The following is a 14918-nucleotide window of genomic DNA, read 5'->3' as shown; positions in this document are numbered from 1 at the left end:
ACATCTGAAACAGTATCTACCGGCTTAAATTTCTCACTGACCTCCACTAGCGTTCAGATGCGTGCCTCGAACTCATTAGCCATCAGCCTGACTAATTCCTTACATTTATCACATGTAAATCCCTCAATGCTGATGGAAGAATCTATAGTAAACATGTGGCATGTAATAAAGGAAGAAATAACATGAGCAGATGACATGACTTACCGCAATTGTTTGTTGTTGTTATGGTTGATCTTGAGTGGAGAGGGTTTGAGATCAATGTGTTTCGATGTCATTCCTAATCAGCAGATGTTTGAGATTGATGCTATGATCCATGTAAAACACTGGAGAAAACAAATGTATGCAGTCGAGACGCGAGATAAAAATACACGCAGTTGAAACAGTACAAACACTCGTGCAGCGTGCTGGCAGCAACCGGAACAGGAAGTCAGCCACCATCAACAGGAAGTGAGCTGCCATTTTATTGTATTATAGTGCTATAATATACAGCTCTGGAAAAAATTAAGAGACCATTGCAAAAGTTTCTCTGGATTTACCATTTATAGGTATGAGTTTGAGTAAAATTAACATTTTTGTTTTATTCTATAAAGTACTGACAACATTTCTCCCAAATTCCAAATAAAAATATTGTCATTTAGAGCATTTATTTGCAGAAAATGACAACTGGTCAAAATAATATAAATTTGTAAACAACTCAATACTAATGTTTTAACTTCAGAAATCAATATTTGGTGGAATAACACTGATTTTCAATCACAGCTTTCATGCATCTTGACATGCTCTCCGGTCTTTCACATTGCTGTTGGGTGACTTTATGCCACTCCTGGTGCAAAAATTCAAGCAGCTCGGCTTTGTTTAATGGCTTGTGGCCATTCATCTTCCTCTTGATAACATTCCAGATGGAGACTGGGCTGGCCATGATAGGGTCTGGATCCGGTGGTCCTCCATCCACACCTTATTTGACCTGGCTGTGTGGCATGGAGCATTGTCCTGCTGGAAAAACCAATCCTCAGAGTTGGGGAACAATGTCAGAGCAGAAGAAAGCAAGTTTTCGTCCAGGATAACTATGCGTGGCTTGATTCATGCGTCCTTCACAAAGACGAATCTGCCCGATTTCAGCTTTGCTGAAACACCCCCAGATCATCGCCATTCCTCCACCAAATTTCACAGTGGGTGCGAGACACTGTGTCTTGTAAGCCTCTCCAGGTCTCTGTCTAACCATTAGATGTCCAGGTGGAGGCTCGGTGATGACCCTTTAGGGCCCCATGTGAGTCACAACCGCCACTGTGTTACTGAAGAGATACCAGACTCAGGTAAAACCTACTAAGAAGGTGCTAACACTGTTGTCATTCATGACATTTGGAATAACGGTTTCAGGCAGGTTAATGCAATAATATTTCTTATGCCTATATCAGAATCAGAACATGTCATGTCTGCTAACTAGCACAAATACAGAAAGTATGGCCAATACCAGTCGCAATTTCAATGTTATGGCCAATAATCAATATTATAGTCATTGGCCAGTGATATTTTAGCCAGGCCAATTGCTGATAATTGGTCATTTTTATATTGTTGGCATTGGCCAACAGTGTTCGCTTAGCAAATTAACAGAAATGTTAGTTCAAAGGTCTGAGCAAATTTGAAAGAATTTGGAGTAAATACTGCGCAAGATAAATTTTAACTTAATTTAAGACATGTTGTGTCTCATTTATTAAATTGTATTATGTCTTTCATTAGAATCATATGGCCTATCTGCTATCTCTTGATATATCTGCATCGGCTATTAAAAAACTAATTTTGGTGGACCACTGATTAAGAATTTTTTAATCTGGCATCAAAACATTATATTGATCTGTAAGATGTAACCTATAACTGTTTAACACTTTGAAACATAGCACAGGAAAAAAATATATTTCAATAGAAAAAAAATCTAAATCAGACTGTTATCGATTATTAAAAATATATAATAATAAATATTATTAATATCAGCCCACATGGTCAATGATACAGTGGGTACGGAAAGTATTCAGACCCCCTTAAATTTTTCACTCTTTGTTATATTGCAGCCATTTGCTAAAATCATTTAAGTTCATTTTTTTTCCTCATTATTGTACACACAGCACCCCATATTGACAGAAAAACACAGAATTGTTGACATTTTCTTAAAAAAGACAAACTGAAATATCACATGGTCCTAAGTATTCAGACCCTTTGCTGGGACACTCATATATTTAACTCAGGTGCTGTCCATTTCTTCTGATCATCCTTGAGATGGTTCTACACATTCAATTGAGTCCAGCTGTGTTTGATTATACTGATTGGACTTGATTAGGAAAGCCACACACCTGTCTATATAAGACCTTACAGCTCACAGTGCATGTCAGAGCAAATGAGAATCATGAGGTCAAAGGAACTGCCTGAAGAGCTCAGAGACAGAATTGTGGCAAGGCACAGATCTGGCCAAGGTTACAAAAAATTTCTGCTGCCCTTAAGGTTCATAAAAGCACAGTGGCCTCCATAATCCTTAAATGGAAGACGTTTGGGACTGACCAGAACCCTTCCTAGAGCTGGCCGTCCGGCCAAACTGAGCTATCGGGGGAGAAGAGCCTTGGTGAGAGAGGTAAAGAAGAACCCAAAGATCACTGTGGCTGAGCTCCAGAGATGCAGTCAGGAGATGGGAGAAAGTTGTAGTAAGTCAACCATCACTGCAGCCATCCACCAGTCGGGGCTTTATGGCAGAGTGGCCCGACGGAAGCCTCTCCTCAGTGCAAGACACATGAAAACCCGCATGGAGTTTGCTAAAAAACACCTGAAGGACTCCAAGATGGTGATAAATAAGATTCACTGGTCTGATGAGACCAAGATAGAACTTTTTGGCCTTAATTCTAAGCGGTATGTGTGGAGAAAACCAGGCACTGCTCATCACCTGTCCAATACAGTCTCAACAGTGAAGCATGGTGGTGGCAGCATCATGCTGTGGGGTGTTTTTCAGCTGCAGGGACAGGACGACTGGTTGCAATCGAGGGAAAGATGAATGCGGCCAAGTACAGGGATATCCTGGACGAAAACCTTCTCCAGAGTGCTCTGGACCTCAGACTGGGCCGAAGGTTCACCTTCCAACAAGACAATGACCCTAAGCACACCGCTAAAATAACGAAGGAGTGGCTTCACAACAACTCCGTGACTGTTCTTGAATGGCCCAGCCAGAGCCCTGACCTAAACCCAATTGAGCATCTCTGGAGAGACCTGAAAATGGCTGTCCACCAACGTTTACCATCCAACCTGACAGAACTGGAGAGGATCTGCAAGGAGGAATGGCAGAGGATACCCAAATCCAGATGTGAAAAACTTGTTGCATCTTTCCCAAAAAGACTCATGGCTGTATTAGATCAAAAGGGTGCTTCTACTAAATACTGAACAAAGGGTCTGAATACTTAGGACCATGTGATATTTCAGTTTTTCTTTTTTAATAAATGTGCAAAAATCTCAACAATTCTGTGTTTTTCTGTCAATATGGGGTGCTGTGTGTATAATAATGAGGGAAAAAAATGAACTTAAATGATTTTAGCAAATGGCTGCAATATAACAAAGAGTGAAACATTTAAGGGGGTCTGAATACTTTCCGTACCCACTGTATATTGTGGATCCCAACTGCCAACATCAATTTTACCCATCAGTCTTACAGATAGAGTAGGCCTGCACGATTAATCTAAAAAATAATAGGGATTACAATTACAGCTGTTGCAATTTACACATTTTGAAGTGCCAATTACATATTTACAATTAATTTGTTTGTTGTCCATTGTGTGCAAGAGTGCAATAACAAATCAGAAATGTTTTAATTAGTCTATCTGAATACAAGTAACAACAGCTTTATTATTTTAGTATTGTTGCTCACTTGCTCACTCAAAAATCTAAATTTGAATAACACTTTATGCAAATAAAGTAATTAATGAACACAGATCGCATCTTCTGAGACATAAAAAATACCAACACAAAATTATTTAAATTCCATTCATCAAAAAAATTATAACAATTATAATAATCGCAATTGCAATATCAAGGGGAATTTTTAAATAGGAAATAACTTTTTGTCAGCCCTAAGACAGAGAGAAATGAATATACCACTCATTAATGCCAACAATAATAATAAACAACATAACGTTATCATTTTGTCAAGACTGACCATAAGCAACTTTTTACAGACGTTTTTAACCGATTTATAACATGACACGTGCTTGAGGTGGCGCATTATGTTTATATGTGCAATTGTCTCCTACTGACGAGAACAATATATAAAAGGACATTGTTATTAAAGATTCTCGGATATCATTAAGAATGATGGGTGATGTCCGGAAAAATAAGTCATCATCATACAATCTGTTACAATTGAGGAGTCACATTATTGAGAGCTGAGCTCACCAGATTACGGAGCGACGACTCGTCCATGCTGGAGTATCGCTTCTCAGTCATGTCACTGCCTTGAAAGAGGAGCTAAAAAAGTAAAATACTTTTAAAGAAGCGAAATCATTTGCGTCTCACAAACATAAGCGGTTCAATCGGGTTGGTTTGTGTAGATGCTCTCTAAAAAGGTAAGAGCTGGCCAGCGTATTTATAATACACTCTCTTTAGGAAACAAGAGCGCTCTTTATTAACCGGTAGCCGTTTATGTTTCCATTCACCCTCCAACCGTTTTCCTGACGTTTTTGCGTCAGACAGACTGCATGCCTGCAGAGAGTCATGCGGTGAGAGATTTGAGTTGAAGTCCCGCCCCTTTTGTCCCACTAACCAATAGCAGACCGACAAATTCGAAATCTCACGCCCAGGTTGGTGAATGATTGGCGAGACAAATTAGTAGATTGTTGTTGTTTTTTCTTACTGTAAATCATTTGGCACTGCAATGTAGTTATACTGAAGTCTATGTCAACATTAATATGGTCACCGATCTCTACGCCCTGTTTCTTGTGTGACAAAACGACTTGAGCAAGACTGATTTACGTCACGTAAAGTATGCCACAAAAATGCCCAGCAGCAAATTACATGTGGAATGCTAAACTTATTTTTGTTATATTCTGTAGGCTAAATTTAGAAACATTATTAAAAATAAAATAATAGTTCTAAACTCTCTCACTCTGTTAAAGGAATAGTTCACCCCAAAGTATCCCCCTCATGCATTTCCAGATGTGTATGACTTTGTTTCTTCTGCAGAACACAAATGAAGATTTTTAGAAGAATATCTCAGCTCTGTTGGTCTATGCAATGCAAGTCAACAGGGTCCAAAACTTTGAAGCTCCAAAAAGCACATAAAGGCAGCATAAAATAATCCATAAGACTCCAGTGGTTAAATTCATGTCTTCAAGCAATATGATAGGTGTGGGTAAGAAACAGATTAATATTTAAGTCCTTCATTGCAATAAATCTACACGTTCAAACAGCCCTCCAATGCACATTCTAGTTTTTTTTGGGGATTCGCATTCTTTGTGCATATCGCCATCTACTGGACAGGGAGGAGTAAAATAAAATGGACTTAAATATTGATCTGTTTCCCTCCCACACCTATAACTTCAGAAGACATGGTTTTAACCACTTAAGTAATATGGATGACTTTTATGCTGCCTTTATGTGCTTTTTGGACCTTCAAAGTTCTGGCCACCATTCACTTGAGATATTTTGAAAAGGTCTTTGCGTTCAGCAGAAGAAAGAAAGTTATTCACATCTGGGATGGCATTAGGGGGAGTAAATGATGAGAGAGTTTTCATTTTTGAGTGAACCATCCTTTTAAGATGTTAGTTCTGAACTTCAGACTTTTTGTTTAGGCTAAAGGCCCCTGGGGTAAAGGGATCAAGACCCCGTTTGTTGCTATGCACTGCGAAATGGAGAGAATTCTCTCCAGTGTTGCTATGCGGCTGCTAAGGTAATTTGGGTGAGTTTTTAGTGCTTTGCTCTGTGATTGTAGGGGTATTCTGTGTCGTTGCTATGTGGTTCCAACTAGTCCTAGGTCGTATTTCGACTTAGTAGTCTCTCTGATATTCTGGTCACTATATGACTTTGCTGCCTCAATCACTGTAAGTCAAAGGCATTTTTTTTTCGCACATTTCATTATATACTACCCCAAAATCGTATACGTCTGATTACTTAGAAAAATACTAACACAAGCCACACAACTTGAGGTATCATTAATGTCTGTAGCACAAATAGTGTAACAGTAGTGTCCCAGCACAACATTTAATCAACACACTTGCAACCTGCATCACTCCCACAAACACACTAAAGTCCCAGGTATATGCTTTTGCGGGTTCCGGATCGCCTCGCACCTGATCGACACCGATCAGAGTATACTTTTCTAAGCGCGAACGAATAGGAACACTTTTGGCCTTAATACAGAGAGATGGATTCAGTTCACTGTGATTGCCTCTAAGAACTTCAAATGCATCAACAACATCAAAGCCATATTTTTGACCTGTTCCCAGAGAATCAAAGCTAACAGAAACTTTGATTTACCATTTTCATGAATTGCAGTTTTAATTTTATGGTGACAAACAGACATGGTAAGAAAACTACATTTTGATTATATATAAACACATACCAACTTATTCTTAAATAAATATTGAATTAAGCAAATACTGCTTTAGTGCCTTCAAACGGTTAATGTATCATATCAATTCACCTTTTAATTCAGCTTTTGGGGTGATTCTCATAAAACTTGTCAAGAAAATGTCCTGGTCATATTTACCTCAAATAAAAATAATAATAAAAGAAAATAAAGAAAATGAAGCCTGAATTTAGGACCATTAAGATTTTTTGCATTGTGTCATTTTTTTCTGGACCCCAATTTACATATTTTTTTTACATTTTTGTAAGAATCACCCTTTTAGCAATAAAGAATTGAGTTTAGAGGTAGGCCTACTAACATCAAGCTAATACATGAGGTCAAACTAAATGCACTATTAAAGAATGACAGTACATTCAGAATAATAAACATTCCCTTAGTAGGGTATCTTAGTAACAGTACAAATTACTTAAGAATAATATAATGTATAGCAAATGTTCAATGTGACCATTTTATAGAATTAATAAACATTGTTTATAGTGTTACAAAGTCTTGGACTGCATCTTGATTAAGAGAAACTAACAATTTCAGATCTTCAGTGCATTGTTGAAATAAAACCTGATTCTCGAAGGTAAGTAGCAGGTTTTCTTCAAAACAGAATGAATGAAATGTCTTAGAGCTATTGTTGTCCGTTGATTGAACTGAAGGTGTCAGCAGATCTTTTGCCAATTTCATAGCACACTGTACAATCACAGAAGGTATATACTTGTTAAACGTGTAGTCTGCCAAACTCAGTTCACAGACTTTGCAAGCCAACCACTTTAACCTCTTTTCACTGGAATGCTGGTCCACAGCAGCTCTGTGCTCATTATATATATTTCGATCCTGCGTAGGGATGGTCTTTCCCAAGTGTCCACTAGTTTGATGACCAGGAAAGCCACGACTGGTGAAATAGTCCAGAAAGAATGCAAGGGTAGGTGCAACCAGTCTAAAATTGAGTCTGAGAAGAATAAGGCATTCGAGATTGCATAGTTGTTCTCTGGAAAAAGAGTTGCAGCAAAGTGAGAGGAGTTCTTTGATGCGAGGTGAACACACTTCAACCTGAAAAAAAAAACAAAAAAACAATCCAAATACGCTCAGATTGACGTAATGTGGCCCCAAGCAGTTTTTGGACACATAGGCCCCACTTAAAAACCCTTAATCTGTGTTCATTTGAGGAATACAGTTTTACTGTTCTGGTCAAATTTGACCCGGAATATTCATGTATCTTTCCACCGAGCAGCTCTGGTCCAAAACTGTCCCCACTGTCTTGCAAGAGAGGACATAGCCTGTGATGTGGATGAAGTGCTATGGCCAGATCCAGCTAGGCAAAGAGATGATGCTTAGGGTTTTTTTAGGTCATGCTTTTTTGTCTCCATGAATGTTTTTGCTGTGTTTACGTATTATATTCTATTTACAATATGTTCTGATTTTCAGTGCAAAATGCAACCTTTGGAAATGCATGGATGTATTGACTAATTTTACAATGTGGGGAGAAATATTTTCATCCGTGTGCAGTACTGGCCTTGTGTGTTGTGTTTGGTCAATATATTTATGTACTTTACTCTAACAATATCAAACCCAGACTATATCATTAGAAAAGCAGAACTGTTAAAAGTGTTTATATTGAGCACAGCCGTGTGTAACTGGTTCAAAAAGAATCAGATCATATGAACGCCATACGGTGTCAGAATTGGGTTTTTATAAATGATTGTATAGTATTGAATGAAGCGTTTCATTTTGCAAAGATCTGAGGTGTTCTGCTATTTGTGTGTGTGGTTGTGTCTAGTGTTTTGACAAAAGGAGCCCTGTTTTCAAAATCGTGCTTAAAAAAACTGTAAAGTGAAACCACTAAAGTTATGCATTTTTAGGGATTTAAAAAAAAACCATTTTATCCTAATTTACATCTAAATTATTAACTTTATACATTTTCATAAAAGGCACGTTTATGTTATCTTCACTTCTATAAAAAAATCTTTATATTATAATTAACAAATAATCAAAATATGTCAAATTGGGACCATCTGCTGGATTAAAATAACAATTATAACATGAACTGACAATTATAACCAGAAGATGGCCTCACTCCTCCATGCATTGGCTAATCTCTATGAGTCAATGTTGTAACAAACTTGATCTCTGATATTATCACAAGTTATGCATTGGATATATATATATATATATATATAGACAATATCAAAAAATATTATTTGTCAAATTGTAGCATTTTTTTTTTTAAACCACTTGTGATGAACTGTCAAACCTGACCATGCTTCCACAGTTAAATCTGACTGTGATATAAAGAAAAGACAGAGTACATATTTTGTTACCTATTATTCATTTCAAACATCAAAATTCTAGCTCAGACTCAGACCTTTATGGTATGTTTGATATGTGTGGACAGGTTTGTCTGGCCAAATATCCTCATAAGTAAAAATAAGCCTCCAAAATGGGCCAGATGATGTTGATCTATCTATGAGATGTCCTCATTAATATAATCAAACAAACCTGTGTGTGTGTGTTGTAGTCTCACTAATTTATTTTAGTGACTGTGAGTTCTGCATTATGTTAGATTTATTTATTTTATTTGATTACAATTTAAAATTGCTGTGTTATAGTCTCACCCCTTCATTTCCAATGGCGGGTCAAATTTGACCCAAACACAATGAGTGTTGCACTTTTTTTACAATAACTTTCCATCGAATCAAATCCATTTTGTGTGTGTGTGTTCAGATGACAATTGTAGGAAAAATTCCCCAAGCCTTATGCCACACAGATGAGGGAAACCATTTTTGTTAACAAAACAAAAATTATTCGGGTCAAATATGTCCTGAACAGCGATTAAGGGTTAAACACCTCTTAAGTACAGAAATTCACTGTTGGTCCTAATACTAACTTTAAGACAAAATTACCAGAAATAATGATTATTAATTATAAATACAATGAAACTGATGAAACTGAACGAAATCAAACTGAGAAAAGGAAAGAAAAAGCTATTGCCTACTTGTTTAGTTGCAATCAGCAAAGATGTCACTCCCAGTAACTGGAAACAGTCTGCAGCTACTGATGTGGAGATCAAAAAACGGTCCATGATATTCACAGCCAAACAGCATGATTCAAAGGACAATTTGAGCTGTCTGTGTACAGCTATGAGCCAGCTGATCAGTCTGCTGCGAGCCTCTGCAGTTATCTGTAACAATATACAAATTAATTTAAAAAATTAATTCATGAATGCTTTGAGCCAAGAACAATATTTTTTCTTGGAGAAAATGTTTTTGGTTTTTTATACAGTGTGTATATATATATTTGTATAGTGTTTATCTGTATATCATATATACACTGGTGGCCAAAAGTTTGGATTAATGTACAGATTTTGCTGTTTTGGAAGGAAATTGGTACTTTAATTCACCAAAGTGGCATTCAATTGATCACAAAGTATAATCGGGACATTACTGATGTAAAACAGCACCATCACTATTTGAAAGTCATTTTTGATAAAATCTAGACAGACCCCATTTCCAGCAGCCATCACTCCAACACCTTATCCTTGAGTAATCATGATAAATTGATAATTTGGTTCTAGAAAATCACTATTTTTTTTTTTTAAACTTTATTACAGGCTCTAGGCCCAACAACAGGACATACATCACAAAAAAAAGAGAGAGAAAAAAGAAAAAAAAAAAAAGAAAGAAAAAACAATTACATAAACATATACAATACACCCTTTTTCACAAAAATCTTAAAAGGCACTCATACCAATGCTTCCATAGGTGTGATTGATATCGGACCGAGCTATTTGAACTACTAGGTGTTTGAACTATTATATCAAACACCGTTGAAAGCTATTTGGTTTGTTAAATGAAGCTTAACATTGTCTTTGTTTTTGAGTTGACACAGTACGCAATTGACTGGCATGTCTTAAGGTCAAAAAATGGCAAAAAAGAAACGTCTTTCTCTAGAAACTCGTCAGGCAATCGTTATTTTGAGGAATGAAGGCTATACAATGCTTAAAATTGCCAAAAAAAATAATTTTCATACAAAGCTGTACACTACAATCTTCAAAGACAAAGGACAATTGACTCTAACAAGGACAGAAAGAGATGTGGACGGCCAGATGTACAACTAAACAAGAGGATAAGTACATCAGAGTCTCTAGTTTGAGAAATAGATGCCTCACATGTCCTCCTCTAACAGCTTCATCGTGGAAATGTGGAACATGGGTATTTCTTCACCTTCGGGCACTTTCATGTCCCCGGGGTTTTACAAGGGAAGAGTCAGGGGTAGAGGTCGACCGATTTTACCGATACAGATAACTAAGTTGGGCAGTACCTCCCAATAAACGATTAATCAACTGATAGTTTTTAATCCGATACTGGATTAAGAAATAATACTCAAAGTAAAATAGTGCTAAACTTTATTACAAAAATAAACATTACTGACTGAACAATTATTATACTTTTTTAAATGAAATAAATATATAAATATTAATATATATAAACTAATATTCACATTTTTAAAGTCAGCTGATTTCCTTAGTCCACAAGAGGGTGCAGTAAATACATAAGACATTCTGCACCATAATATAATAGCATAGAACATTTCTATCCTGGCTGTTAAAAAAAAGAGCATTTCATTTTCAACTAATGTGCATAAAATAAATAAATAAAAAGCTATAGTCAGTCCATATTCTCAAATGTTGAGTCAAAAGTAAAATGAGTAGACAGTTCACATGGTGTTACACTTGCACAGATTCCTAATACTCCAGACTCAAGCTTCATAATAACAGCGAAATACCACATTGTTTTTAGACTAGCAATATTCCCAGATAGCAGTAGAGTAGCAATATTCCCAGATACCAGTGGTATTCGGCTGAACTCAGTGGTGGAGCGGCTCAGACTATGAGCCCAGGCCAGGGGCTGCTCAAACAGACGGAACACAACAGACTGGAACCGAATGCTAGGATCACTAGACACACATTTCCAAGTTGAACATCTTTCCTGACAAAGCATTTAAACAACTCATTGCTTAATCTGAGAAACGCTTATAAGAGAGCAAGACGCAATGACCAAAGACCTCCACCTACTGTAAGGGGCTGTTCACACCGAATGCTTTTGCAACCATCCATTCGTGTTCTATATAAACGCACCCTAGACTAACGTCTTTGTTTCCCTTTGTTTTTGTATATTCCGCATCTCGTGCAGGAGCACTGTTTTTTAAATGATGTGCCTAATTAAAAAGAACTTTCATTGAAGTGATCACCTCTAGAGGCCACTCTCATACTGTATAATGACAGCTGATCCGTCCCAGTCTCCCCAGCACCGGACACAATGGGGGAACTATCGGTGTGCATTATTGCCAATAACCGATAGTTACAGCAATCTGTTATTGGTGCCAATTAATTGGCAAAACCAATATATTGGTCGACCTCTAGTAAGGGGCATGTCCATGATTTTTTAGCCAGGGGTGGCACGAGTCGAGTCATAAGTTTGTCAGAGCAGAGGGTGGGGGAGTGGGGGTGCGTAACATCGTTATGGACCATGCGCATGTAACGGTAGCCAGCTTTGCAGTGTGTAAACCTCACTCCCCTCACCTCAAGAGGTGCTCTAGCGACTGACGGTAGAGGCTATAGCCTTTAGCCTCCTAGTTAGCACGCCCGTCCCCCATGCCGGAGATGCCGGTTTGAATCCCGCTAGGAGCAGGACAAGTACGACCGGTTACAGTGGTGCCGTGACCCAGATGGGAGTGAGGTGTAAAGGGGTGAGTGTAACGGTGGCCAGCTGGTAGGTAGCTGTGCAGTGTGTGTAAACCTCACTCCGCCGGGCCTCAAGAGGCGCACTAGCGACTGATGCTAGAGGCTGCAGTCTTTAGTCTCCTCGTTAGCGCACCCACCTCCCATGCCAGAGATGCCGGTTTGAATCCAACTTGGAGCGGGTCAAGTAGGACCGGTTACATGCAAGTTAGGCTGTTGTGCACTGTCTCCAGAATGCGAGAGGGGTCCGAGTTGAGGTGCCAAGCAGGGTGGCAAAGCTCAATATTCCATGCCACCCTTCTGGCTCCGCCCTGGGAAGAGTCATACTTATTTTCTGTGATAATCAACATTATGCTACAAAAAGCTTTTCAAAAGTGACTGTGCTTTTATACAAAGTCGATAAACGCATCAGTGAAGAGTGTGCTAGATGAGAAAAGAGACATTTGAAGAAAACATTAAATGAGAAAAAAGTAAATACACTTGGTGAGCAGAATATTTTAATTGGGTGTAATTTACAGTCAAGCTGTAATTTTGCCAAATTATGCAGGAATTGTGAACATATTACTTAGTTACAATATGTGAATTTAGGCTACATGAATATGTTAGCTATAAAATGTATTTATAGCCTTAGCAAGACAAATAGGATGTTTTATTTCAAAAACACAATTTAAGATGTGCTAGAAGTGACACTATGGTGGGAACAACTCATGACTTTAAGATCTCCTCTGGTGTTGGACATTGTTAGTAGACAAATGAAGGGGAGACACCTATAGAAATCGCATGAGGTATTCAAGCAAAGGCGGGTCAGGACCCCCTATCCCCCTATCTGAGGGTTGTCCCTCCCCAAAAATATCATTAAAATATGTGTATTGTAAATAATATAATGATATATTCTTAAAATAATTGTTTAAGAAATAAAATAATACAAATGCAAACGGGGCAAAAACAAAAAAAAACCTTGGTGTCCCCTTCAAAAATTGCTCTTGAGAATTGTTATGTTTATTGTCCCCCCCCCCAACATTTTGATGAAATTTTCGCCCCTGTATTCAAGATGTGTATCATGCTCATCTGACCTGCGGTTGATGATCCAGACAGTTCTGTGCCAGAAACTGTTGCTCATTGTGTCTCTGAATGATGAAACAACACTCTTCATAATCGCACTCCAGTGTCAGTCTGATGCTTGAATCTACTGTCCACTGCTTAACTGCCGGAGAACTCTGAAGATCCTCTTCAAAGCCTGAGTCACTTAATGTCGACATCTCTGACGAATACAACTCTCTTCACAACTATCTTCCCTTGCTTCTCCAGGTAAAGGTTTGAACTGCGGGGAGTGATGCTGTACTGAAAGACCTGCCCCGCGTGATCAGCATCCTGAGGTCGTCCGGTGAAGTGCGGCTTTTCCCGGGTGTTTTAGCGCGCACTGTATGGCGCAATACAGCCCGCGTACACGCGTTACCATGACAACAGTCTTCTGGAGGCTCAGGTGTCGCTTTTGTGTTTGAGGTGGGGCAGGATTAAAGCACTGCACGCGCAAGAAAATATAAATAGTACATTTATCAGAGGCAAAAGGGAAGCATGACATCTATCAGTTCGGTAAAGTAGGAAATATATTCATATATTCGAACTTCCCATATCAATAACATAAGCGAAACGTTAACAGTGTAAACAATAACATTGGTCTCTACGTGCAGCCGGAGGGTGCGTAGGGACCGTCTAAAAAGTGCAACGGTGAAAAGCGAGACTACAAAAATATTCAATAACTTCACTCTTACAAGTGTAGTGTCACCAAAATCAGTTTACACATCAGTGGTCACCTGTTGGTTATACTACAACACTTAGGGGGGAAAATACTTTGACTATTTTTAGAAGGATTAAAAAAAACTTTATTGCAAAATTTGTGTCAACTGAAATAAACATCTGTCCATATTAAATAAGTTAACTAGTTTTGATAGCTCTTCTCTTGATGTGTGATGCTATATTTTTATTCAAGACAAATACACCATACAAAATGGCATTGGTCCACAGTTGCACCAGTATGACCAAATCACATGCTATACCAGTGTACTTTAAATACTCAGCACAAAGAGAATTGGACAACACCTGTCAAAAAGGATTGTATATCTTTGAGGTTCACAAATAATTTCCTAAAAATTATTTTTATTTTAGGACTGTAATGCACCAATAAACAGTTCAGAGTGAACCCCACTTTTTAACTTCTGACCACTGGGAAGGCTTTCATCCTTGTCAGAAGAAGCAGTTGAGTAAATATTAGATGGATTGTGTGTTTAAGTGAAAGAAGTCAAACAAGTTAAGTAGAAATACATAGTACAAAACAAACATTTAAAGCCAGAAATGGCTTATTCCCTAGGGTATGTAATGATGTTATAACAATGTAATGTAACTGGAATCGCATTTAACTTATAGCTAACATAAATAGATGAATGTCAGACCTCCTATAGCACATGTATACACAACACCTTTCCACCTTACATAACTTTTATTTTAAAATCGTAACTATAGAATGTTTATGACATGATGATGTCACACCGCCTGTTAAACATATACAAACACCCATAACAC

At 37.9% G+C, this 14918-nt stretch overlaps 2 protein-coding genes across 3 annotated transcripts in view; both read right to left on the bottom strand.

Annotated features, from left to right (window-relative positions):
- Window positions 1–4683, bottom strand: part of LOC127638986 (smoothelin-like) — a 98975-nt gene extending 94292 nt beyond the window's left edge. Inside the window, exon 1 of one of the 2 annotated variants that reach the window (XM_052120774.1) lies at window positions 4423–4683. In XM_052120774.1, the coding sequence (XP_051976734.1) occupies window positions 4423–4473 (51 nt within the window). In that variant the 5' untranslated portion in view covers window positions 4474–4683. The remainder of the gene's footprint in view (window positions 1–4422) is intronic. The other variant, XM_052120785.1, reaches the window with a different exon arrangement.
- Window positions 4684–7084: 2401 nt separating this feature from the next.
- LOC127641581 (cyclin-O protein B-like) lies at window positions 7085–13597 on the bottom strand. The gene is made up of 3 exons (XM_052124581.1): window positions 13412–13597; window positions 9594–9779; window positions 7085–7651 (listed from the first exon to the last, which is right to left on the bottom strand). Exons 1-3 carry the CDS (start codon window positions 13595–13597, stop codon window positions 7085–7087), a joined length of 939 nt encoding a protein of 312 aa, XP_051980541.1.
- Window positions 13598–14918: the final 1321 nt, after the last annotated feature.

The sequence above is a fragment of the Xyrauchen texanus genome, chromosome 4 (genome assembly GCF_025860055.1).
Source record: "Xyrauchen texanus isolate HMW12.3.18 chromosome 4, RBS_HiC_50CHRs, whole genome shotgun sequence".
Taxonomy (NCBI): domain Eukaryota; kingdom Metazoa; phylum Chordata; class Actinopteri; order Cypriniformes; family Catostomidae; genus Xyrauchen; species Xyrauchen texanus.
Note: the sequence above shows the minus strand (reverse complement) of the source record. Positions and strands in the feature narration are given on the sequence as shown.